Source organism: Trichomycterus rosablanca, chromosome 21 (genome assembly GCF_030014385.1).
Source record: "Trichomycterus rosablanca isolate fTriRos1 chromosome 21, fTriRos1.hap1, whole genome shotgun sequence".
Taxonomy (NCBI): domain Eukaryota; kingdom Metazoa; phylum Chordata; class Actinopteri; order Siluriformes; family Trichomycteridae; genus Trichomycterus; species Trichomycterus rosablanca.
In genome coordinates, this window is record NC_086008.1 from 1,450,154 (window position 1) to 1,477,137 (window position 26,984).

Below are 26,984 nucleotides of genomic sequence, written 5' to 3' on the forward strand. Positions count from 1 at the left end.
AGCCTGGATAAGTTCCTACATCATAACACAAGGGATAAATATGGAACTGCTTCCCCCTCTTTTTGCAGCTATAACAGCCTAAACTCCTGCGATTTGTGGTCATTTATTCAAAAGAGCATTGTATACAGGTCACTGGAGTTTCTCTATACACCAAAGTCATCAGATCACACCTTTCTGGACCTGGCTATGTCCACAAGGCACAGTCATGCTAAAACAGGATAGTGGACTCCTCAAAGTATGACCCCAAAGTGTGAAAGTGTTATAGACCAAATATAATAAAATAGGATGGAAATTAATACCCATCATGGAATGTTGGGTATCATGGAAAGTGTTTATTTATTTATTTTTAAATTAAACTAATTCTAATGTTTGACTTTGAGAATGTTTTTGTAGCTATAACAGCCTAAACTACTTTCCTCGAGATTTTCTATGTTAAGATTTGTGCTCATTCATTTAAAAGAGCATTGTGTACAGGTCACTGGAGTTTCTCTACACCAAAGTCATCAGATCACGTCTTTCTGGACCTGGCTATGTCCACAGGGCACAGTCATGCTGAAATAGAAAAGTGGATTCCTCAAACTATGACCCCAAAGTGTGAAGCTTATCATTTATTTAAACACAAAAATAGATGTTCCCCTCTTACACGACTAAAACCCTGTTATGACTGGGTCCTACAGTGTGTGTACCCACCTCCAGCAAAAGTAGAGTGAGCTTCATGTCTTCATTTGCATTTTACAACAGTGATTTGTTTATCCTGATTGTCCTGTGCTGAGACACGACCGAGTGAGAGACTCCTCATCACCTGACCTGCAAACACACACACCACCATTCAAATGTTAATTATCCACCACTCGCCCACCGGCGCTTCCATTCCACATGTGATAGCTCAGAGACTCTAATTACAGGTGTGAGCAGCAGTTAGTGACTAGAGGTCTGATTTAATCCTTTGTTAATTGTACACATTATACAGTCAGTCATAAACATTAAAAACAGAAGACGCCAGTTTTAGGTTTCAGTAGTTGGTTTAGTATTTGTGTCTACACTAGAAGGAAAGCCACATGTATCTCCCCTACTTAATATACTTCCAGTGCAAACATTTACCATCCTTTTACTTTAACATTGACGTAAATGAAAAACTGAAAGGCCAGAAAAGTATTCAGTCACAATATTAAATACCGACGTGTATAGGCATCAGAAAGAAACCAAGTGTGTCCCATAAAAGTCTGTGTTCTTATTGTGAACACAACAAAAAACGTACAGACCTACATTACAGGTCGATCCTGAAATATGAGCATAAATGCGGCACGTCTTTAACTGTAACGCTGTACAATACGTTTAATAAAGAGCTTTAAGCCCCGAGCTGACAAATAAAAATATGTAGAATACAGGTACTGTAGTAAAAAAATTCTAAACCAAACACGAGTAGGTAACAGCTAAAGAGAACATAGAGGATGTGAGTATTGAGACAGAATAGGACTGAAAGAAGAAAGGAAAAGGAATAAAGCAGAAAACAAAAGTGACTGAAACTTAAATAATAATAATATGTTTTTAAATTAGAGGAATTTAGCGCTGCCCAACCCCAAACACCCACACCCATTCTGTTACTTATAATTAATATAATTAACTTATTTCTAATGCTATTACGCCCAAAAGTCACTTCATTTAAGACACCGCTCGCTCTAAATTACACCTGCACATAAGTGTGTGAATATTAAAGTGTGTTGTACTGTGATGGATCGACGCCCTTCCATGCCATGGTCCTGCTTCATCTGATGCCAGACTCACCACAATCCTGACCGCGATGAAGCAGCTAATGAAAACAAATAATACATTTAACACAAAGTTCACAGAAGACACAGATCTGTCCCATTAGTTGTCTTTAGTACATCATATGGTCAAAAGTTTATAGCTACCTGACAGTGAGCTTGTGAGACATCCATTTTCTAAACCATGGGCATTACAGTGTTAGTCCCTCTTTGCAGCTATAACAGGATTGTGGTGTGTGTCTGTGCAAGTTTATGCCTATTCATCCAGAAGAGTATTTGTGAGATCAAGCACAGACTAAATAAAAAAGCCTGACTTGTAATTGACATTCCATTTAATCTGCTGAGTTCAGGGCTCTGTGTAGACCACTGGAGCTCCTCAACACCAAACACAAACCATGTCATTATGGAAGTCATGCTGGAACAGGAAGGGGCCTCTTCCAGGCATATCATTAAATAGACCCGTTAACAACCGGTCTGGCTAAAACACCAGAAGTTAATACTGTAGTTAGGAGGTGTATCACATACTTTTGGCCATATAGTGTAAAATATCTAAAATAAGCCACCCAGACTGTTTCTTTATGCTGAGAGGCAACTATGAAGGATCAGACGTAGTTCGAGAAACGCAAACACAACAAGTCTGCCATAAATTAGAATGTAAATGTAAAAGCTTCTGGTATGTAAAGAACTGTACACAGGCAAACAAACTTTACATACTAATGGATATAATAGGTTACTGTGCAGGAAGGAAGCTTCTACTTTAAAGCTCACACCTTAAAGCCAGACTGAAATTTGTTGCTGATGGAAGAGGGTTTTGTAGTCAGATGCTGTGAAGTTGTTGGGTGGGAATTGTTTACATCTTTTGGGGCTCTTTTTCTTCTAGTGGCTTTACAGAAAGTGTGTAAAATAATGAAGACAGACGATTGGCATGAAATTATTTAATATTTGGGACAACTGGGTGCTTTGTGAGGACAGTGACCTAAAACAGACAATGAAGCTGATTTTGGACTGAGGTAAAAGTTTAAAGCCAGCCGTTAAAATGATCTTCTCTCAAAACTTTGATTGTACCAAAAGTATGTGGACTGTTCTGTAATGTTAATCGAGCTGTTATGTTTTCCTTTTGAGAAAATGGTACCAGGTTACTGGAACATATGATGCAAGAGAATGATCTGAAGAAGTGTGCCACCACATTCCATACAACAAACTCATATTAAACACAGAGGAGCCTATAATATAATATACCATACTTACATACCATAATATACTATTATCAGCACTATTATTATATACTGTACTATGTAATATTCTATAGAAAGTTGAATGTAAATTTCATCAGCCTTTTAGACCAATGAGCGATCGAGTGTGAATGACGTAAGCGCCCCGGCAACCAATCACATCGCACCACGATAGTAGATATAAAAAGTGGACCGGCACTCCCCAGTTCAGTCTGTGGGGAAAGAAACGGGGAAGCACTTAGTTCGGGTGGAATAACTATACAAATCTATTTACTTATCCCCAAACTCGACAACACACGGGTCGTCAGGATCCTTACGCCGAATACAAGATGGTTGTAGTAACAGCAGGGCTTGGAGGAGCCCACAAAGTGCTCCTAATTTCATCTTCACAGTGCAGTGATATGGCTGCTCAGCCTCTGAGGAAAAGACAGAGACTCACACATCTGAGTCCTGAGGAAAAAGCACTGAGGAGGTAAATAACACTTATATTCGCATTGTCGATCTTCTATCATTAAAATTGCTAAAAGACTGGTTTTGATGTCGATAAATAGACATAAATGGTTTCGATCGATGTCGGTTAATGTCATTGGGTTGCCAGATTGGTGGTAAGCAGGATTTGATCAAGCTAGGTTGCCAGATTTGGATATATATATATTATATATCCAAATATATATATATATATATATATATATATATATATATATATATATATATATATATATATATATCCATATATATATATATATATATATATCCAAATATATATATATATATATATATATTTATATATATTTAAAAAAACGTTTTTAATCACAATACATTTAAACATGTTATTATATTTATTAGTTATTTTCGTTTCATTATTTGTGTATTTTAGTTTAATACGCAAGTTTTTCTTTACTTAAATTAGTTTGCAGTGATGTACGTATAAATGTATTTTAAATAAATGGAAAAATGACTCTTGTCCAAATAATACGTATTGTTTAAAATAGTTTTACTGTCATTAGATTTATATTAAAAACAGCTTGATTTCTATGTTTAAAATGATTGACTATCATTAAAATCATTATTTTAAACTAGTATTATTCTACAGTTTATTATTCTACCATATGAACCATATAGTTTAAATATATCTTGTAAAGCAAATAAAATAATAGATTAATATATATGAAAAAAAAACATTAAAGGGCTGTAAAATACTATACAATCTGTCGAAATCGACTTAATAATGATAATAATACTTACATAATAATAAAAGTACTAATAAGTGCTGTGTATTAATGAAAGGAAAACAAAAGTACAAATACATAATAAATAATAAATTTGGAGTTTGTACTCTCTCTACCACCCCATACCAAGGAAACAGCTTTTAGTACCCGTTAAATTACTCAATCTGGCAACCTTGACTTGGAATGTGAACTTGCTTTAAGTGCAGGTTTAGACTTTAACCCAGATCCATAAACAGCTTTTTATTTAGACCAGTTTGCACAGCGTTCTCTTATAACTGGAGTGTATGGAAGTTAAAAAGGGATGTGCCAGAATAGCGAGTTAGAGAGGGTACTGAGATTAAATCCCAGTCCAAATCTGGCAACCCGGTTTCAAACCACACCCAAATATGCATATTCAGTTCTGCCTGCGTGGCACCTACATGCTTCTTACATCAGCAGCACATCTTGCTCTTAATTTAGCAATTTTATGCATGTTAAATATATCCGTGTAAAATGAAAATGCAGCTGTTTATTCAGTGTTTAATCTGTATTTGTTTTTCTGTAGGAAACTGAAGAACAGAGTTGCAGCGCAGACAGCCAGAGACAGAAAAAAGGCCAAAATGGGGGAACTGGAGCAGCAGGTCTTGGAGCTGGAACTTGAAGTACGTTGATGATGATCCCATACGTCACATTTTAAATGCTCGTTTTGGAAACGTTGACTGATCTCTGACTTTTTTTTTCTTCTTCTTCAGAATCAGAAGCTTCATCTGGAGAACCAGATGTTGCAGGACAGAACGGGCGATCTTTTAAACGAGAATGAGGAACTGAGACAGAGACTGGGGTTGGACACCCTCGACTCGCAAGAGAAGGTAAAGAACATGTTCACAGACCTGCTAGAATGCCAATGCTTCAAAATACGTTAATGTCGGTGGTCCTTGATGTACTAAATACACCGTTGTTGGCTTTTTCTCACCAGGTGCAGGTGGTGGAGTCCGGTGCGAGCGACATGGTTTTGGTGAACGGGTCTTCTGAGTCCGCAGCACTCAGGCTACGTGTGCCTCCGCAGCAGGTGCAGGCCCAGCGATCATCAAAGCCGAGGAGCTCGCCCTTGATCCTCCAGCTACTGGCACTGCAGACTCTGAGGTGAGCTTCGGTGCAGAGCATCTAATACATGCAAGAACGTACGTACTGCAACGCAGACCTACATGGTGCGAGGAGCCGGAGCCGTTCCTGAAAATCTGGTTCTGATGCGCTAGGGCTGATCTGGTGAATCAGGTTTACCTGGAGGGGGGGGTTCACTCACTAACGTACCTAATCTTGCTTTTGTTGATGGATAAACGATGACGATGATTCTGAAATGAAGCCAAGTGAAGATTTTTACTGGAATAGACGCCAGGAAACCGGTGTGCTAGATGGAAAACCGGCTCGACAGGAAACTAGTTTAAATTTCCCTTAAATGATGCATGCGAGTAACGAACTGATTGTGTAACGATATCCTTGTTTTATGGACGCAATGCAAGAAATGCGACCCGACGGCTAATGCGACACGCATTCCAAACTGGAAAAATGGAATTCGGGTCAAGATTGTTTCTCAAAACAAAATAAAAAAAATTAGAGCTTGTTAATTATAATTTTATGTCTGTTTACTCATTTGATTGTAAACGGGTTGGTTTCGATGGGTGCTTTTGTAGTTAATCTTGGGTGGTGATATGGACCTGGCTGGGTGCCTGAGGGAGGGAGGTCGAATGGGTGTGCGTGCACCACCTGAGCACTGTAAATCTGATCGTTCGGACTGAATCGCACGTCTGCGAGTCCGACTCGAAGCCACGTTGCCGCTTGTCTGAGTATACAGTGTGGCCAAAAGTATATAGACACCCTAATTGATGATTTCTGTAATGGTCAGGTGTCCACTGTGATACTTAGGAGGTGTAGGAATGACGTGTAGTGTCCGAGATGCTGATACTAATCGCCTCGCGTCTCTTCCTCCCCACAGTCTGATCTCTTGCTTGGCATTCTGGACATCATTGACCCGGAACTGTTCCTCGAAGAAGCGGCAGAGCCGAACCCCTCCGAGCAGCTCGTGCTGGTGGAGCCGGCCTCACGTTCGCTACCTGCCGCCTCACCTCCGGCTGTGGGGGCCGCACCAGTTAAGCTGGAAGCCCTTAATGAACTGATCCAGTTCGACCACATCTACACCAGACCGGCGGAGGAGGACGAGGAGGGCGCGTACGGAGCCCGAGACGACCGCGACCCCGGCGCCTTCTCCTCCGAAGACGAGGACGTCGAGGTGGAGATGGAAACCGTCTCCATCAAGGACGAACCCGAGGACGTGGCCGTCCCAGCGACGGACGCCGGCTCCATGGGCGCCGACGACTTCCTGTCCGAGACGTCCGCCGACTTCGGAGGGTACGACGGGGCGCCGTGCTTGTTCAACGACGCGTACAGCGACTCTGGATACGAAAGGTCACCTTCCCCTTTCAGCGACATGTCGTCCCCGCTGTGCTCCGACGCCTCGTGGGAGGACGTGTTCGCTAGCGAACTCTTTCCGCAGCTCATCAGCGTGTGAACCGACCCATTAACACATCAGTGTCATGTAAATGATTAACGTTAGCTACGAAATGTACAGTCGTCTCTATCCAATTAAACCAAAGTAATTCCAGTTAGCTTGCAAATAATCGAATAATCGAATGAATTAAGCTCAGTATTGTTGACCGTGGGGAAGAATCTTTTTAAAGCTATTTATTTGTGTACCTCGTACCAGAGTCTCGTCTTTAATCTGCTCGTGTTGTATAATGTAATTTTATTAGCGCCCTCCTTGTAGAAACATGTATCTACCGCATTAAAAATTTTTGCATTGCATCCCGTGTCTGGACTCTTGCATCACATGACTACACGGTGAACTTTGGTACGTCGAACCCATGACACGTGACTCGTGGTGTCTTGGCTTCAGGCGGTTTAGAGTCATTTGGCCTCACGGCTGTCGTTCTTGCTTTGTAGCACAAGTTCATTCAGGTACGTGTTTACAAATGTACGTTTGGGCAGCCGAGTTGTCTCATACTGCAGCATTACGGTCAGAATTCGGTCAAATTTAGGAACGAAGCCAGTTTTTATTAAGGCATCGTCATGGCCGGTCACTGTGGTCCACTTACCAGACTTGGTACAGCTTGGACCACTTGGTACGCTGGATGCCCTTCTTGATGCGACCCTCCTTATTTGATCCCTGGCTGTGTGGACACCTGACCGCCTGGCCAGTAGCTGATATGTTAAGAACAAGTAGATAGCTGGTCCAGAATTATCAGTAACTATAATACAAATATTTAAATTCATTCATTATCTACATACAGTAGTTTTATCAGCTCCACTTAGCACCATATAGAAGCACTTTGTAGTTCTACAATTACTGACTGTAGTCCATCTGTTTCTCTGCATGCTTTGTTAGTCTCCTTTCACCCTGTTCTTCAATGGCCAGGACCACCACAGAGCAGGTATTATTTAGGTGGTGGATCATTCTCAGCACTGCAGTGACACTGACATGGTGGTGGTGTGTTAGTGTGTGTTGTGCTGGTATGAGTGGATCAGACACAGCAGCGCTGCTGGAGTTTTTAAGCACCTCACTGTCACTGCTGGACCGAGAATCGTCCACCAGCCGACAGCGCCCCGTGGGCAGCGTCCTGTGCCCACTGATGAAGGTCTAGAAGATGACCGACTCAAACAGCAGCAATAGATGAGCGATCGTCTCTGACTTCACATCTACAAGGTGGACCGACTAGGTAGGAGTGTCTAATAGAGTGGACAGTGAGTGGACACGGTGTTTAAAAACTCCAGCAGCACTGCTGGCAGTAATCTTTATGAACTGTGGCATTTCGGGCTGAGAGATTACTTGGCATGACGTGTACCAACTGCTCAAAACAAAATTTAGATACAGATGAACATGTTGATTAGGCAAAGCTAATAATTTAAGTGTATTTAAATTATTATTTGTGAGTATTGCTTTTTCCTGGTCAAGGTTGCCTTACGATGGACTTGGCACAAGGAACACCATTAACAGCAGGGTGCCAAACCATTGCAAGGCTTTGGCCATCAATGCCCCACTCAGGCATAGCTAATCATGTCTCTGTAGACGTCTGGCTGCCTAACAGCACTGCTGAGATTTGAACCCAGACCTCAGCTGTCATGGGCCAGCATAATAGACCACGACCATGACCCAACACACTACACAAGTCCTTATAGTTTTAGGGGCGTCGCCTCTCTAAATTCTGGTTTATCCTGAAGATCAGAAGATCAGAGGGTGTAACCGGCACAGAACAGCAGAAGTGACCCAGTTCAGTTAAGAAGAGGAACGTTCTGTATAGGCGCTCTTGAGCTATTACGCAAGTTCCACTTTTATCTGCGTGTGTTTGAACAGTTCAGCCATCTTGACCTGATCAGTGTTTCGTGTTGGATCGTTCACGCCGGGTCACAGTCGTTATCTAATCTGCTCTTACTGAACTCCAGCATGTGACGAGATCGTCAAGGGCCGTCCAACCCGAGACTGTGATCAAGCCACACCGGTTCTACATCAAACACGCTCTGTAATTATCATAACGATTTTATACAGGCTGAACCACAGTCGCCAGCATGATTACTGGCACCCCAGTAAAGAGTCAACGGAGTGAAAAAGAAATTCAGCTTTTGATTAATTAGTTTAATCCAACCCAGCCTTTAAAAGTTTCAAATGACTCGGACTCGACTCGTGACTCGCAAAAAATGACTTGTGGACAACAAGAGTCAGCAACATTACTTACGTGTGACAATTATATATATATATGATCCGACATCATTCTGATCGTGTCATTTTCTGCTCTCTCAACCCGCAACTCACGCAATGTGTAAATGTTCCGGCCAGCTTCCGGCGTAGTGATGAAGCGTCGCTCCCTACTTAAAATGGTGGAATACCCTACGTAGTGCACTTCACAGGAACGACCGGGGTGAATGGAACGCTCCTACAGAATCGGTGCTGATGGTTGAAAGACGCTTTCTGAACCAATCAGAGCTTCTGATTGTAATTGTTAGTAAGAAACGCTGTTATTTGCATTTATTCGGTTTGCGTCACACAGATGACGTGGTAATGAAACGCTCGATCGGCTTTCTAACCACTTCCTGTTTTACTTCACCACCGGGAAAAGTTTGGAGGTTTTTAATTATAATCACATTTACAAAATAACGGATTCTGTTCCTAATGGGACGCACGCTTATAAATGTAATAGCATCTGGAAGAACAGAAGCTAAGGTGAGCAGTATTATAGATATTTTGCGGTGTGTGGGATTTTGGCCGCTGTGCCATAATTTGCAACGAAAACAAAACTTCTGTTTAGCTTTTAACCGGTACCTAGGAAAGTAAAGGCACGAAGTAAAGCGGCTAAATACACTCGCTAATCTGTTGTTGTTTTTATCTGAACGTACAGAATATTTGTTTATTTCTACGCTACATTTCCAATATATGTTTTGTGTAGATTATATTGACTCGTGACTCGTATTTTGTGACTTCTGAACATCTCTGTTGTGTACCTGGGATACTGAGCATGCATTAAGAGAATTCTCCTGGTACTTCATGGCCTCCATGGTGCTACATGGGCTAATGAGGTTCCCAGGGCCTTTTGAGGAAAAACAACCCCACAACATCATATACCCGCCACCATACTTCACAGTAGGCAGGTTCTTTCAGTGTAGTCGATCCTTCTTTTTACACCAAACCTACCTATAGTGTTTGTTTTTCAAAATCTTAGCTTTGGTTCCAGTTAAGCATAGAATGTGGTTCCAGCTAAAGTTCTTGTAGCGTCTAACAAACTCCAGGTGCTTACGTTTGTGGTTAGATGACAAGACATGACGAGTCTTTTGTCCTGGAAAGTATTCCAAATCCTCTAATGGTAGTGTTGGAGACTCTCTGTAACTCTCAAACTGTAACCATTGGATCTGTAACTGTGGTTCCTCGTGAAGACAAGTTTGTCTATTTATTTACACCCCTAACTGTTGATCTGCACATTTTTAAGCAATAATCTATTTTAAATCATCGTGAATCATGAAACGTCCCCCTCATTTCCCACCTCCGTTTCTCTGTAATATCACACATCATTGTGTTTAGTTTAAAAAACTTCCTGTGAGAGGAACTGAGCTTTGAAGTCGCGATGCGCCGAGTTTCATGTGGGTCGTGATCAGAAACGACGACTGCTGAGGTTCCTTTCATCACAGATCTGATTAAACGATTTCTAGTTCTATTACGTTACGGATGATGATAGAGAAATATAAACACATACTGAGACACTGCATGACCAAAAATATGTGGACATCCCTGTAGTGGATCTGGTCTTTCTGCCCACTGCTAAAAATGTCCAATATCTATAGACAATCACTGTCAGTATAAAAAAGCTCAGTCATTTTGAACATGATGCTGTCGAACCATGAAACGATGCCCTTTTATTGTAGGTGCTGTTATTCCGAAGTGGAATAATCTGAGAGCAACAACTCTATTAAACAATCGATGTCTCTGTCATTTTCTCGCTCATCTCTCAGTGTAATCCTTTCTAACCCCCGATCTGATAAAGAGCAGGATCACTACACGCCCACTCCGACAAGTTTCCAATCTTATTACCTGTCAGTTTTGAGCCGTATGCTATGGTCCAAGTGACTCTCCCCCTCGTATTCCTTCACTCCCGCTGGCGCCCGAAGCAGTCCCCGAAACCGCATATTGCAGCTGCGGCAGAAAGAGACCCCGTCCAACCTTCCCTCCCTCAAATGCAGCCAATTGCATTTGTATGGACGCCTGACCAGGTTGGTGGATCTGCAGGGACGAACACTCACAGTGATGTGCTAGTGTGTTAGACCACTGCGCCACTTGAGCACCCCAGAGATGCATTTTCTAAACTATATGGAAGTGTAAAAACTAGGGCTGTCACACGATTAAAAATTTTAATCGAGATTAATCGCGATTAAAGAACAAAATTAATCGTGATTCAAATTTTTAATCGTGTGACAGCCCTAATATATATGTATTCATCTCAATTCATCGCAAACTAATAATTAAGCAAAATTTGAACAGTTATGCACATTGTTATTGCAAGAACGTGTTTACCAATAAAACATTCATAAAATATGATAAAATTATTAAATCTAAATTCATTGTAGAAAGCACATTATCTGACAAAAGTGAGGATCTTTTCCTGTTCATGACCCTGACACTGAAAACAGGTGCACCAATCATAATGTTTTGATCTAATATAAGGCATCAATAAAGCATCAAAACACAGATATGATTATTTCATAGATCTATTAAGAAAACCCTTTAATACTGTGTTGTGCAGAAAGAATACTGGGAAATACTGTTCTACATTACCATTTAAACACCTATAAATACCTGAAACAGTCAAGTTAGCAAACATTATCTATAAGTAATTGACTGTAGCTATATAAAAAGTGTTAATTAAAACAGTCCATGTAAACGCTTAGTCCATATAAATATCAGATACGAATGTGTTTTTAGAAAACTACAAACATCACAAATATAAATCATGTTTATAACCATGTGATAGAATAACCTGAATAAACTGTAGAGATGAAACATCACACAGTTTCACTTCTCACCGGAGGAGGAGGCAGAGCTACACGGTTTTGATGGACAGCTCTAGCAGCCAATGGAAATACTCGTTACAGAGATCGCGTGATTTCATTCATCTTTTCATCAACACGTAAAAAAAGTGAAAACCGCTAAAAGTAGTTTATCATCGGACAGTTCATGCGCTTTACATCCTAATTCATCTGAAATACAGTTAATTACCACAGAGACACACATGTATGTGGCACAAACAGCCAAATAAAAATAGTTAGATTAAAAATTTTATTCTTGATTAATTTTTTTAATCGCGATTAAAATGAACGCGACAGCCCTAGTAAAAACATATTTGGGTTGGTGTATGCCAGAAGATTGCTAAAGTCAAGTTTGGTGAAGGAGGAGTGATGCTCTGGGGCTAATGGTGCCAGCAGAAACTCTGGCACTGCCAACTTTGTGTTAACAGTTAGTGGAATTAACTTTCCTACACAAAGCTAGATCTGCAGAAATATTTGCTTGGCCTGCATGAAGCCCTAAACCCAACCTTACTCAACAACTTTTGAGATGAACTGAAATGTAGACCAGGAGCAAGAGCTTATCAGCCATCATCACTGACCTATCTAAGGCTCTTGTGGCTTAATGAAAATAAATCCCAGCAGCCATGATTCAAAATGAAGCAGAAAGCTTTCCAGACTATTGAGGCTAGTTTTATCACCAAAGGGAAAACCCCCAGCTCCGTATTAATGGGTATAATTTTGGATATGATGTTGGGTGTGTAGTGTACGCCTGACTGATTCTCTGGCCTTTAAAAAGGGAACTAAAACCACAACATGCACGAACACCAACACAGTATCACATTTCAGCTGTGGGACTTTCTGTCCATGCTATATTTTCCTGCGCTGATGTTGTCGTGTTACCGTACGGTGAAGTCCAGGCTTAAATTGATCCAGGTCAGTAATGTGTAGCTGTCATCACAGCTTGTGTGTCGCTGTATAAACCCTACATAAAGAGGTCATGTTTCTGTCATTAATAGACGGGGAAGGGGAAACCCTCCCAGAGGAACTCAACTGATGTTCCTCCATTAAAATATTGCTAAACATGAGAAATCTAAGGCCTTATAAAACATCACAATATCACTTGTCACACTAAACCAATCTTCCTTGAAAGAACATAGTTGAAGCAAGTAAAGACCCTTTAATTCACCTTTAAGGGGATTAAATTACCATTGAATTAGAAACAGGAAGGAAACATCTATAGGAAGGTACCTTCTTTTCATTAAGGAGTTGTGTATCAGTATTGCTTTCCAAAATTCTGCTCATTAAATTTCCCCATGGTAATTTTACCTCCAGGTAGTTATAGATAGGTGAAATTGGATTGCATTTATTAAAAAGCACATAAAACAGTGGTCAGCTGTTCGAGTCAGGATAGTTATATAATCCATAAACAGGTCTGTTCGAATTAGAAGCTGATGCCACTGACTATCAATCCAGATTTACATCAACTCCGGCTTAAAGGATTACATGTTAGACATAAACTCTATAATCCGAGCCCTAAAGTTGCTGATCACATGAAGCCCATGGAGATCCACCTGTGATCCTGCAACCTCTAATGTATGAAGGAGCTGTTGTGCTTCTGACCATCCAAATTGGCACAAGACGATGGTTTGGCGCCCGAGAGATTCAACAGCAGCCTATCATAACCAGCTCTAGGCCTTTATTACATCTCGACTAATGACTTTTCCTGGCATCCATCAGTCCATTATTGGTCTACTGCTGGAGACTGCAGAGTCTAATGGGATTGTGCTTTATACCACTTCAGCTAGCACCTAGCAATGCGTGTGGTGAAGTTTCTGATGAATCTCTGTTGCATCCAGAGACACTTTGAAGCTGCTAAATATTAGGACCCACTCTATTCTATGGAATATTATCTGATTTTAGTTTAATTTTGCAGGAAGGAAAACACCAAAGATCAGCAAAAATGTGCTCAGAATCAGAGGAAGTTTAACTGCAGATCTCAGCGCATTTCAGCGTCTCACACTGCAGCCTTCCTGTCTCAGAAAAACCTGAATATTTGTACTAGTGTGATCAGGAAATCACACAGAAACCATATACCGAAACACAACCAAAAGTGTGTGGACATCTGACTGAGAGCTAACACAAGTTCCCCCTTAACTACTCTTCTGGGAAAGCTTTCCACCAGATTTTGGAGTGTGTTAGAATTTAGGCCTATTCAGCCACTAATGTAAGACCAGAAGGCCTGGCTCGCAATCAGCCTTCATCTCGAAGGTGTTAAGCAGGGTTGAGGTCATGACAGCTCACTGGAGTTCCTCCACACCAGTCCGGGGGGCACAATCAAACTGGAACCCGGAAAATATTACTCTATATTTAGAGGGTTAAGGCGTTGCTCAAGGGCCCAACAGTGGCAACCTTCTGATTACTGGTTCAACACCTTAACCTTATGCATCAGAAAACTGCTGAAAGTCTTGCAAGTCACGTTACTTTGGCCATGTGATGACGAACACACTTGACAAAGCTGACCGATCTGTCCAGCCAACCATCACAAAGCAATGATAGTGTAGTGACATGACATGGCCCTAAGCCTAAATCTACCACCTCCATAATATAAGTGATTTTATACACACAAACTTTATAATTAGTAGGCCTGTCCATACACTTTTAGCCACAATATAACCACAGTTTTTTAAGCAAAGACAGAATCTATAAGAAGAAATTAGAAACTGAGAATCAGCTCTTTCGATTTCAGCACCTGCAGTCAATGTTTATGGGGGCACTGTGGCAAATCCGTCGGTTTAAACCTACATTTCTATGATTTCCAAATTATCAGTACAAACAATTATCAATAAGTATAAAGTACTTATTTAGCCAAACCCTGAAAGAAAACCCAAATTGTTTCCCTATCTGGAGAGCAAATTCATCTAGATGGGTACAAATCATAAGTACAAGACAACCACCCAAAAATCAGTCTGTCATGGTGTGTCAAGTTGCTGATACACACCGGTCACGGTCTAAAACACACAAATGGTTCTGAACTGGCTAAATCAGCCCAATTACAAATACACTATAGTTACACAAAAGTATTTGGACACCTGACCATAAGCTTGGTATTAAAATAGAGTGAATTTGTATGGCTGGGTGATGTTGGTGTTTCAGTTCATTCCATGGCTGTTAAACAGGGCTAAGGTCAGGACTCTGTGCAGGACACTAGGACACAGACATGATGTCCTTCCCTAAGCTGTAGATGCAAAGTTGGAAGCATTTAATTTCCTTTATATAACAGATTTATTATACCTGTTAGCAAATGTTGTGGCTGAACCATATGGATTCAATAATCAGAAGGGGTGTCCTCATACTTTTGTCCATAAAGTGTTTAAAAGTGCTCTAAAAAGTCCAGTCTGTCCAAGAAAACCAAGATGAACTGTTATAAACCAACATATACAAATTCCACCAAGAGTTCTTGGTGAATAATGATGGTTGTTTAAACTGAAAAAGCTAAAAGATACAAAACAGAACATTAATTGTCCTGTATGTATATTTTTGACCCACAAACGTACATATTGTGTATTTCAATATTTCATTAGAAGAGCAGTTTCGTTTTGAAAGCTCACAGGAAATTCAGAAGCAGAAGTACTTTGAGGTTTTTAGGTGTTGTAGGAAGTGTGAAACCGAGTAGAGGGTGAACAGATGAGACAAAAGTGCAAAATACAGTGGACAAACACGGAAAAAACAGCCCATGTCCACAAATCTACATCAATATTCATGAAGTGCACTGTGTCTGCAGTGTTCCTGCTGTTTCCATTATGCAGAACTGCTGGATGTGTTCAGGTCAGAGTGTGAATGATTCAGACTGGACAAACACAGTCATCAGTACCAAAAATAAAGACTGCTTAAGACCCTAAATTAAAAACACACGGTTGTGCTGGAGACGTGACGTGGGGATTAACGGGGGCAAAAACAACTCACTCATCCTGGATTTAGAAAAAACAGGTTAACTACTCCTACATAGTGTTCAGAAAGTATCCAGACACCTTAATTGTGTTTTGGAAAAGATTATATATAGAAGTAGTTGCCGTTTTTTGGCATCAATTAACTCTTAATCACACAGAATACTGAAGTGTTTTTAGATTTCATAAAACAAAGACTGATATATCTGATTCCACCAAACATCACTTAATGAAATTGGGAGAGTTTATGTTGGTTTTCTTGGACAGATTGGACTTTTCAGAACACTTTCAAAAACTTTATGGACAAAAGTATCGGGACACCCCTTCTGATTATTGAATCCATGTGTTTCGGCCACAACAGTTGCTAACAGGTGTAATAAAACTGTTATATAAAGGAAATTAAGACCTAGACTTACTTGAAAGTCTTGTGAGAAGCTTTCTCAAAAAAAGTGCCTATTCTAGTTGAAAAGATCACACAGAGGTCGCTGCATTTTAATACAAAAAAAAAAAGCTCATGGTCAGGTGTCCAAATACTTTCGCCCATATAGTGCTTTTGTAATTTGGCAATTTGCTTTGCTGTGACACTCCAAACTCTGGTCTGGTGCATCCTGTTTGCTTAAATTATCCTTGAGACGAGTCTAGAACTCAACTGGAGTTGGTTGTTTCTATCTGCATTAAGTAGACACAGTTTAAAAGGCACACCAGAGCCTATTTACACAGCATCGCACTGTCAGGAAAGTACAAACAAACCATAAAGTCTATAAAAGTGTACAGAGATGGGAGAAAAGCAAACTATCTGTACATCACTCCATGAACAAGGTCTTTATTGCAGTGTGGCATGATAGAAGCCACTGTTGAGTATCATTGCTAATGGCATGGAAGTGACTGGTGAAAAACAGACACTACATATCACCTGAGTAATACCAAACTGAAATATGGTGGTGGCAGCATCATACTATGGGGGAATGCACCCAAGTACAAGAGCATATGTTTAAAAAAAGCTCATCCAGAATGCACAAATACTCAAACTGGAATGACTACTCACAAACACTACAGTGGCTTCAGTGGTTTTATGTCCATAGGTTCGGTTCATAGGTGGCTCAGCCAAAGCCCAGCCTTAAACCCCACCGAACATCTGTGGAGAGGCGCTCACCATCTAATCAGACAGAGCGTGAGAGGATCTGCCATGAAGAATAGGATAAACTGCCCAAATCCTGGCGAGCAAAACTTGTAGAGACTTGTTGAGTAGACAAAAGCACACTGCTTTGTTTTCTAACACACCTTCAGGTACAAAGGTGCAAGAACACACACTGGGCAGGTCAAACACCACGCTTTCTTTTCATTTGCATGGAGTACATACAGTGTATCACAAAAGTGAGTACACCCCTCACATTTCTGCAGATATTTAAGTATATCTTTTCATGGGACAACACTGACAAAATGATACTTTGACACAATGAAAAGTAGTCTGTGTGCAGCTTATATAACAGTGTAAATTTATTCTTTCCTCAAAATAACTCAATATACAGCCATTAATGTCTAAACCACCGGCAACAAAAGTGAGTACACCCCTTAGTGAAAGTTCCTGAAGTGTCAATATTTTGTGTGGCCACCATTATTTCCCAGAACTGCCTTAACTCTCCTGGGCATGGAGTTTACCAGAGCTTCACAGGTTGCCACTGGAATGCTTTTCCACTCCTCCATGACGACATCACGGAGCTGGCGGATATTCGAGACTTTGCGCTCCTCCACCTTCCGCTTGAGGATGCCCCAAAGATGTTCTATTGGGTTTAGGTCTGGAGACATGCTTGGCCAGTCCATCACCTTTACCCTCAGCCTCTTCAATAAAGCAGTGGTTGTCTTAGAGGTGTGTTTGGGGTCATTATCATGCTGGAACACTGCCCTGCGACCCAGTTTCCGGAGGGAGGGGATCATGCTCTGCTTCAGTATTTCACAGTACATATTGTTCATGTGTCCCTCAATGAAATGTAACTCCCCAACACCTGCTGCACTCATGCAGCCCCAGACCATGGCATTCCCACCACCATGCTTGACTGTAGGCATGACACACTTATCTTTGTACTCCTCACCTGATTGCCGCCACACATGCTTGAGACCATCTGAACCAAACAAATGAATCTTGGTCTCATCAGACCATAGGACATGGTTCCAGTAATCCATGTCCTTTGTTGACATGTCTTCAGCAAACTGTTTGCGGGCTTTCTTGTGTAGAGACTTCAGAAGAGGCTTCCTTCTGGGGTGACAGCCATGCAGACCAATTTGATGTAGTGTGCGGCGTATGGTCTGAGCACTGACAGGCTGACCCCCCACCTTTTCAATCTCTGCAGCAATGCTGTAAGCACTCCTGCGCCTATCTTTCAAAGACAGCAGTTGGATGTGACGCTGAGCACGTGCACTCAGCTTCTTTGGACGACCAACGCGAGGTCTTTTCTGAGTGGACCCTGCTCTTTTAAAACGCTGGATGATTTTGGCCACTGTGCTGCAGCTCAGTTTCAGGGTGTTGGCAATCTTTTTGTAGCCTTGGCCATCTTCATGTAGCACAACAATTCGTCTTTTAAGATCCTCAGAGAGTTCTTTGCCATGAGGTGCCATGTTGGAACTTTCAGTGACCAGTATGAGAGAGTGTGAGAGCTGTACTACTAAATTGAACACACCTGCTCCCTATGCACACCTGAGACCTAGTAAGACTAACAAATCACATGACATTTTGGAGGGAAAATGACAAGCAGTGCTCAATTTGGACATTTAGGGGTGTAGTCTCTTAGGGGTGTACTCACTTTTGTTGCCGGTGGTTTAGACATTAATGGCTGTATATTGAGTTATTTTGAGGGAAGAATAAATTTACACTGTTATATAAGCTGCACACAGACTACTTTTCATTGTGTCAAAGTGTCATTTTGTCAGTGTTGTCCCATGAAAAGATATACTTAAATATCTGCAGAAATGTGAGGGGTGTACTCACTTTTGTGATACACTGTAAGAGCACTGGGAGTAAAGGCTTCGGCTGCGCAAAACAAACGTCAGAAAGCTCCTAGTCTTTCATCACACCAAAACAACTGGCCGAATTAAACTGGTCTTTTAAAGGTTCTGGTCTGTTTTGGTGCATTTTTTAAATATTTTGAAACGTTATTCTATCGTATCTGATCGTAAACAATATTTACGGTGAACAGAGCAATTTAAAAAAAAGGTTTATCACTGTCACAAGCCATGATAGTGTCTGTCAGTCTGTGGCAGCTTAAAAGAAAACAACCTAATGTTTAGATTATATATAAATACAAGTTAAAAATGTATTAAGTAATTTTAAAAGAAAACACTTGATATGACAATCAAAGAATGTGGTTGTGCATTTGCTTTGTATTTGTAGATCTAGTTGCTTATGTATTCAATTTGTCTTTCATTTTCTAAGCCATTAAGTACAGCGCTACCTTGAAACTCAACGTCAGTTGGTTCTGGGAGTGGCGTTGAGTTAAAAAGTCGTTGAGTTTCAAGGTATTTTTTCCCATAAGGATGTGTGGGAAACCTGTTAATGCGTTCCATGGTCCTGTGGAATAATAACCCCAAATAATGAGGTTGTTTTTGACACTTACACATTGAAAATAACAAAATATAATATAAAAACACTAAAATAAAAAAGCTGATTCTGATTCTCACCATTTCTCAGAAGCTGGAGCTGTAACACAAGTTTAAAAGTGAAACAGGGAGGAGAATCCAGATAAACACAGATACATGTGGAGCTGTAACCCTGGACCTGACGCTTATTCCACACTAATACAGATTCACACGCTGATGAATATGTCAGTTGTAGCCTAGTGGTTAAAGTACTGGATTAGTAAACGAAAGGTCGCTGGTTCAAGCCCCATCTCTGCCAGGTTACAACTGTTGGGCCCTAGAGCAAGGCCCTTTCCATCAATTGCTTAGACAATTTACTGTCACGGTACTTACTTTGGATAAAAGCGTCTGCTAAATGATGAAAATGTAAACGTAAATGATGACGTATCAAGCCGAGCGCTGATTAAAGCAACTGTTCGTTGTTAATTTGAAGTTAAATAAATAAATTTAAAAAAAACAAACTGAACATGTTGAGTTTAAGGGAAACGTCGAGTTTAAAGGTACAAATTTCTCGATGAAGGGCGTCGAGTTACAGAGATTTTAAGTTTAGAGGACGTCGGGTTCAGGGTTGCCAGATATGAGTGACATTAGGTCTATAAAATATAGATATTATGATGCTAATGTGCAGGAGATTGAGAATTTCTTTATTTAAGAAACCAATATGGTGGTACAACTTCACCAAATCCCCAACATTCCTCATTTTAACAGCAGAAAGAGCCATGATCAGAATATTTCCACTATTCTCAAAATCATTAAGATGTTCTTTAGTCTTTATATAAACATTTTGGTCAAGAAATGTGTAATAAAGAGAAAGAAGGAAGCTGTAAGCAATGAAAGAAGAGAATGGAGCTAAATGAAGCGAGACGGGGGCACAGTGAACTGAGAAGAACTGAGTAGAAGAGTTGAGGATTGAACGAGGGAACGAGGGAGGCCAAGGGGGAGGGAAGGACGTCATTCATGACTTATTCCGTCGCTCACCATGGTTGCACTTCCTGTCGATGTGGCAAGTCTCCTTCCCAGTCAGCCATGTGGAAGATCGTTTACACACACACACACACACACACACACAGAGGCTGTTTATCACTTGACAGGATCCCCCACATTTACATCCACGTACGAAGAGCAAATTCGATCCCTGCCAAACTAAAGGATTTACGTAAAGAATGACTTTAAGTCATTGAAATGCGTCCTGTGACCTACAGTGCTGGGATATATCCAAATAAAACCAAGGTTCCAATTTGCTTTAATCATCATTACCTGCCAAAACTAAATAAAAATGCTCCCAAAAAGGACAACACTATTAAATAATGATCACTTAAAATCAGCATAACATTTTTAAAATACTGACGTTTTGCCTTTGTGTGAAGTCACCAGTCAGTGATGGATTCTCAATGACAGCTTGACCACATACAGAGACGGTGACTGTTAAAACCCTCTGTATTAAGTAAACACACTAAAGTTTACTAAACATCTGTATTTCATCTGTTCACAGCAACAACAGTCTTAAAAGTCGAGTGTAAAGATCAAGTGTGTGTGTGTGTTGGGTGTTATCTGACACAACCCACATCTACAGTCATAACAGTCACTGGCATCCATTAAACAGGATGGTGTTTGATTAAACACTGATAGCTTTCCTTTCTTTCAGGACGTGTGTGTATGTTTGGATTTCAGATATGGGGGAAAGAACCCATGGCCTCTCCTCATGGCCCCAATTCTGCGTCTATGTTTGGCTTTAAGAAAACATTTGCTTATGTTTAAACGTCTGCTATAAACCTTGACCATGAGTAAAAGATTAAAGGTATGGAAGTACATCCTGCCTTGACCTTCCAGCTGCAACCCTGACGAGGGCACGAAGACTGAAGGCTGTTTCTAGATTTACCTAACATCGAAAATGCAGCTCAGGGGACCAATTTAGCTCCTACAAGCACAAAAATGTATATATTGTAAGTTTGTTGGCAATATGCCCCATCAAAGTCAATGTTAGCAAGCTACACCAACTAACTAGAGATTTGCACTAATCTAATCTGTCTAGTTCAGCATCCAAATTGCTTGTTTGCACTATTCGGCTAAATGCTTATTCACTGGCATTCATACATTTCTAATTTACAATTCTCAGCAATGCCAGGTGCCTGGTTGGCATTTTAGCAAGCACTTAAGCAATAGTACAGGATGTCCTTAAGAAAATGCGCCATACAACAATTTAAAGGATTAAAAGTCCCTACAGACCCCACAGATTGTAATAATTATTTTAAATGCTCGGACAGATTGACACAAGTTTCTGCATAACGTTGGCTCAACATTTCATTCATTTCATCCGTTCAGTCGCATCCGACTCTCGGTCACTTTATGGATCATTGTACTCCACGCCTTTCTGTCTTTCACCGCTTCTTTCAATTCTGCAATTGGCATATTCATTGTTGTCGTAATCTTGTCAAGCCATCTTATTCTTTGGCGGCCTCTTCTCCTTTTTCCACTGACTTTTCCGAGCATCACTGACGTTTCTAAGGAGTTAGCGCGCATCACATGGCCAAAATATGAGAGTTGTTGTTTGGTAATTTTGCCCTCTAATGACGTTTTCGGTTTGACTCGGTCCAGAACTGCCTTGTTCGTCATCATGGCAGTCCAAGGTACTCTTAGCATTCTTCTCCAGCACCATAATTCGAAAGCATCAACTTTTCTCCTCTCAGCTTTCCTGAGCGTCCAGCTTTCGCAACCGTACATCATTATAGGGAAGACGATTGCGTTTACCAGTCTGCCTTTTGTTTCAATGCTAATATCCCTGCTCTTCCAGATTTTTTCCATTCCCTGCATTGCGATCCTGCCAAGCGTGATTCGTCTCTTGATCTCGGGTGTCGATTCCCCGCTGCGGTCGATTTTAGCTCCAAGGAAAATGAATTCTTGAACAGGCTCGATTACCTCGTTGTTGATTTTTATCTTCACTGTGCCATTTCCTGCCGTGGTCATAACTTTTGTTTTTTTGATGTTCAAGTACAGTCCCACTCGCTCGCTTTCCTCTTGCACTCTACGGACAAGGTAGTCGAGGTCCTTCTCACTCTCCGCTAACAGGGTTGTATCGTCCGCGTATCGAAGGTTGTTGATGTTTCTGCCACCGATTTTGACTCCAATTTCAGATTCGTTCAAATTGCATTGCCTCATGATCATTTCTGCGTACAGGTTGAACAGGGCTGGTGATAGAATGCATCCTTGTCGAACTCCTTTCCCAATTTCAAACCACTCCGTGTTCCCACAGGTTGTCCTGACCGTTGCTTCTTGATTGTTGTAAAGTGATCTTATGAGTTGCTCAATGTGTTCAGGGACGCCCATTTGTTTCAGGCACATCCATAGCTTTTCATGCTCAACGCAGTCAAAAGCTTTACTGTAGTCAATGAAACACATGTACATGTCCTTTTGGTATTCCCGTGTCTTCTCCATGATCCAGCGCAGGTTCGCGATTTGATCTCTAGTGCCGCGACCCTTTCGAAAACCGGCTTGGACGTCCGGCAGTTCCCGTTCGACAATCTGCGCGATACGTTTCTGAATACACTTCAGAAGGATTTTACTCGCGTGAGATATAAGGGCGATAATACGATAGTTAGAACATTCTTGCATATCGCCTCTTTTAGGAATAGTGACGAAAACTGATCTCGTCCAGTCTTTGGGCCATGATTTAGTGGACCAGATCTTTTGACAAAGCTCGGTTAGGATCTTGGTTGGCACTGGTTTTAATAGTTCGGCTGGTAGATGGTCGATGCCCGAAGCTTTCCTGTTTGGTAATTGTTCCAGTGCCCATACGACTTCTTCCTCAAGAATGCACGGTTCTTGTTCGGCCTGATTATCTTGTTCCAATGGTTTGCCTGTTCGATCATCGGAGTACAGCTCTTCCGTATATTCTCGCCATCTTCGCCTGATTTGTTCTTCTTCTTGTAATAACTTTCCATCCTGGTCTTTGATGGCCATTGCCTTGCGTGGTGCAAACGGTACCCTGGTCTGCTTCACATAGCTAAAAAGAGCTCGAGTATGACCTTGCTTATTTGCTTCTTCTAGCTTAGCGCACTGATCGTTCCAGTAGTTTTCCTTATCTCGTCTAGTTTCCCTTTGAAATTTCGCATTTAGCTGTCTGAATTCGATGTTGTTACCAGCAGCTTTGGCTTCTCGGCGCTTGTTGGCGATTCTGATGGATTCATCTGATAACCATTGGGGTCTTTTCCCTGTTTTTTTAAAAGGGATGATTTGTTCCGCTGTATCTCGAGTGATGGCTTTGATTTCCTCCCAGAGTTCGTCGGAGTCTTTTCCAATAGTGCTGAGCACTTCGAATCTGTTCTTAACTTCAACGGCATAACGTGGAGGAATGTTATCTGTATCAAGGCGACGTGTTGCTGCAGGCCTTTTGATGTTGCTGAAACGGAGTTTAATTTTTGCGACCAGGAGTTGGTGATCGGAGCCGCAATCTGCTCCAGGAGATGTTTTTATGGCCAATATTGAGCTTTTCCATCGCTGTTGACACAGAAAGTAGTCGATTTGATTTCTATTCACACCGTTTGGTGCCGTCCATGTGTATAAACGACGCTTCGGTTGTTCAAACCATGTGTTCATGATCGATAAGCGGTTTTCCGTGCAGCATTGGACCAGACGGTCGCCTGCATCATTTCGCTTTCCCAAGCCGAATTTGCCAACGACTGGTAGATCTTCTCTGGAGCCGACTTTTGCATTAAAGTCACCAGTTATGAAAATGACGTCCTTAGCGGGGATCTGATCGATTGCTTGTTGGAGATCAGTGAAGAAGTTTTCAACGTCCTTTTCCACCGCGTCAGTTGTGGGCGCATAAGCTTGCAAAATTGTAGTCGAGCAAGGTTTCCCATCGATGCGTATGGATATGATCCTGTCGTTGACTGCATTAAAACCCCGGACGGCTTTGGTGACTGCCTTGTTTGCGATGAATGCTACTCCATTTCGCCTGATTTTATCATTGCCGGAATAGAAAACGGTATAGTTGTCGCTGTTGAAATAGCCGTTTCCTGTCCAGTGAAGTTCACTGATGCCTAACAAGTCGACGTTGAGCCGTTGCATTTCGTTTTTTACAATTTCCAGTTTGCCCGTGCTCATACCACGAACATTCCATGTCCCAATATTATGAGTTCTTGATAAGCGCAGACGGGTCCTTTCGCTTGAGACTGCATCAGCAGGCTGGAGTCCAGATGGATTTGTCCTGCCCGCGTCATAAGTGCCTGAGCTACTCGAACAACATCGTTGCTCTTCCCTGGTAGCTTGGTGAGTACCTTCTGGCCAGTATTTCGGCAAAAATAGTGGAGTAGTTTGCCATTGCTTTCTCCACCCCTCCCCATTTATCCGGGCTTGGGACCGGCGTGCAGCAGTTTCCAGTCACACGGCTGGGCTCAACATTTAATGCATGACAAAAAATAGTGGTACCAATACTGGGCTACAAGTGCAAAAATCATTAATTTATATTAGATAAATTAATTCACAATATAATAGAATAGATATTTACCATCTGGTGCTAAGGACTGAACCCGTGACCCTAGAGTTGTGCAGCACCAACAGTATCTGCTGCATGTGGCACTAAAGTTCATTAACAGAGTTATTATTGTCATACATATCAAGTATCAAGAACGTGTTCAGTGCTGTCGTGGGTCCTGACATAACTCCATTAAAAAAAATGGTCCAGTCCATTGCAGGGCATGACACATTCACCTATTCACTAACTCAGTCACACCTAGGGGGGGCAAATTTTGAGCACTTTCGACATATTTGGGAAGGAAAGACGTGTCAAAAGCAGCTGATTTAGACACAAGTACATGCTAAACTTTACATACACAACGCTGAGGTTTAAACCCACGTCCTGAAGTTGTGAAGCACTCTGTTATACACACCCAAAACTTGTGCGTTACCCACAATATCTACTGTGCAACCTCTGTTGTGACATATTCTGCCAAATCACTCAGTCCTGTTATGTTTTTAGATGTTTTCACAATTGATTCAGATCCTCATTGAGAACTGTCACCCACGGCAAACCCCTAACAATAGAAACAATATGTGGCCTTTACAATGACGTAGTTCTGAAACTTCAGAAACACAGTTTTAGAAGCGGAGGAGGTTGAGATAGCAAAATCCTTCCAGTATATAAAACAGCATTTGTTGTCTCATCCTGGAAGTTCCCAGTTTGTCATTTTTATCCCAGTCACCAAATAATTCATTTTAACCACTTGTGTCACTTGTTTCTTTATGAGTGCCAGACACACTTTATGCCACAGATTTAGAACCCCTACTCTACAGGCAACAAAACTGGACCAGGAAAAAATGACGAGGGGTGTTTAAACATTTGCTTCAAACTGTGCCAAGTATTTGGCACATATCAGATTTTCAGCGGTCATAACATTTATAAAAGTTTGGACTCTGCTAGTCATATGTTTACATTTACATTTTCGACATTTAGTAGATGCTTTTATCCAAAGCGACTTACAGTACTGTGACAGTATACCGTCTAAGCAATTGAGGGTAAAGGACCTTGCTCAAGGGCCCAACAGTGGCAACCTGGCAGTGGTGGGGCTTGAACCAGCAACCTTTGGATTTTACTAGTCCAGTACCTTAACCACTAGGCTACAACTGCCCTTTACATATTACATGTTGGCTCGTTTTTCTAAGTAAAAATAAGTCAACATTTTCCATAGTAAACAAACCATAGTGCATGATTTCTATTTTTTGGCTGAATTTAACACCGGAATGTGCCAAAACTTAAGCACATGCCACATTCGGTATTTAGTATTAAATTGATATTTGATCAGAATCAGAATCTTTATTATTCGCCAAGTACCAGATGTACAAGGAATTTCTCTGGGTGCAGGTGTCAACATATACACATCTAATTAAATAATAGAAAAAAACACTATATATATTAATTGTGCAATAGAGGTTTACAAGTCCATAAGGTGCATTAACTGCATAAGGGAAAAATGCATTAAAATGTGTTTAAATGTAGTTAATAAACAACAATTGTGCTTTTTAATGTGAAAAAAGTTAGTTTTCTTGTAGAGGGTGTGTTTACTTATCCTTATATTCAAAACCAACCGAATTTGGAATCTTATGTCCATAGTGGTGTCCAAACTTTCAGTGTACAGTAGAATATATTAAATATTAAATGTAAATTATTGTAAATATTGATGACTGAAGTTCCCCACGTAATTTAATAGCGTTAGCTTCCTGGCTAATACACTTCATAACAAAGTAAACAAACATGACGTTCATTTTTATTAAAATAAGAAATAAACATATACGTTATAATGAAGTGTTATATGTTAGAATAAACGTGATATAAACGAGTTTTGTTGATATTACGAACCTTTTACAGACATTAGTAGATGATGTTTGTTATGTTGGATACTGTATACTGAAGCGCTCGTGCTGCTGCTGCTGCTTCATGCGCGTGAACAGATTCAAATTTTCAAATTTTAACGGCTCTCAACTGTATCGAGCCGCCGCCATGTTTAATATACCGGTTTAATCTCAAACTACCACTAAAACTATTTAAATAAATATAATAATGTTAATTTAATTATACAGCGCCATCCACAGTCTGCTTCTGACAATATA

At 40.9% G+C, this 26,984-nt stretch overlaps 1 protein-coding gene and 1 long non-coding RNA gene across 5 annotated transcripts; one reads left to right on the top strand and one right to left on the bottom strand.

The window, feature by feature from the left end:
- Window positions 1-373: 373 nt before the first annotated feature.
- Window positions 374-26,984, bottom strand: LOC134335606 (uncharacterized). 4 transcript variants are annotated; one of them, XR_010015625.1, is made up of 6 exons: window positions 26,734-26,984; window positions 24,886-24,956; window positions 20,358-20,391; window positions 19,422-19,440; window positions 691-807; window positions 374-552 (listed from the first exon to the last, which is right to left on the bottom strand). It is a non-coding gene; the product is annotated as an uncharacterized LOC134335606 (long non-coding RNA). The 4 variants fall into 4 exon arrangements; XR_010015626.1 differs by lacking the exon at window positions 19,422-19,440; XR_010015627.1 differs by lacking the exons at window positions 19,422-19,440; window positions 24,886-24,956.
- xbp1 (X-box binding protein 1) lies at window positions 3,221-7,065 on the top strand. The gene is given in 6 exon segments (XM_063017856.1): window positions 3,221-3,470; window positions 4,772-4,868; window positions 4,959-5,075; window positions 5,183-5,239; window positions 5,242-5,349; window positions 6,200-7,065. Coding segments are annotated over 6 exon segments (1,095 nt in total). The 5' UTR covers window positions 3,221-3,327; the 3' UTR covers window positions 6,773-7,065.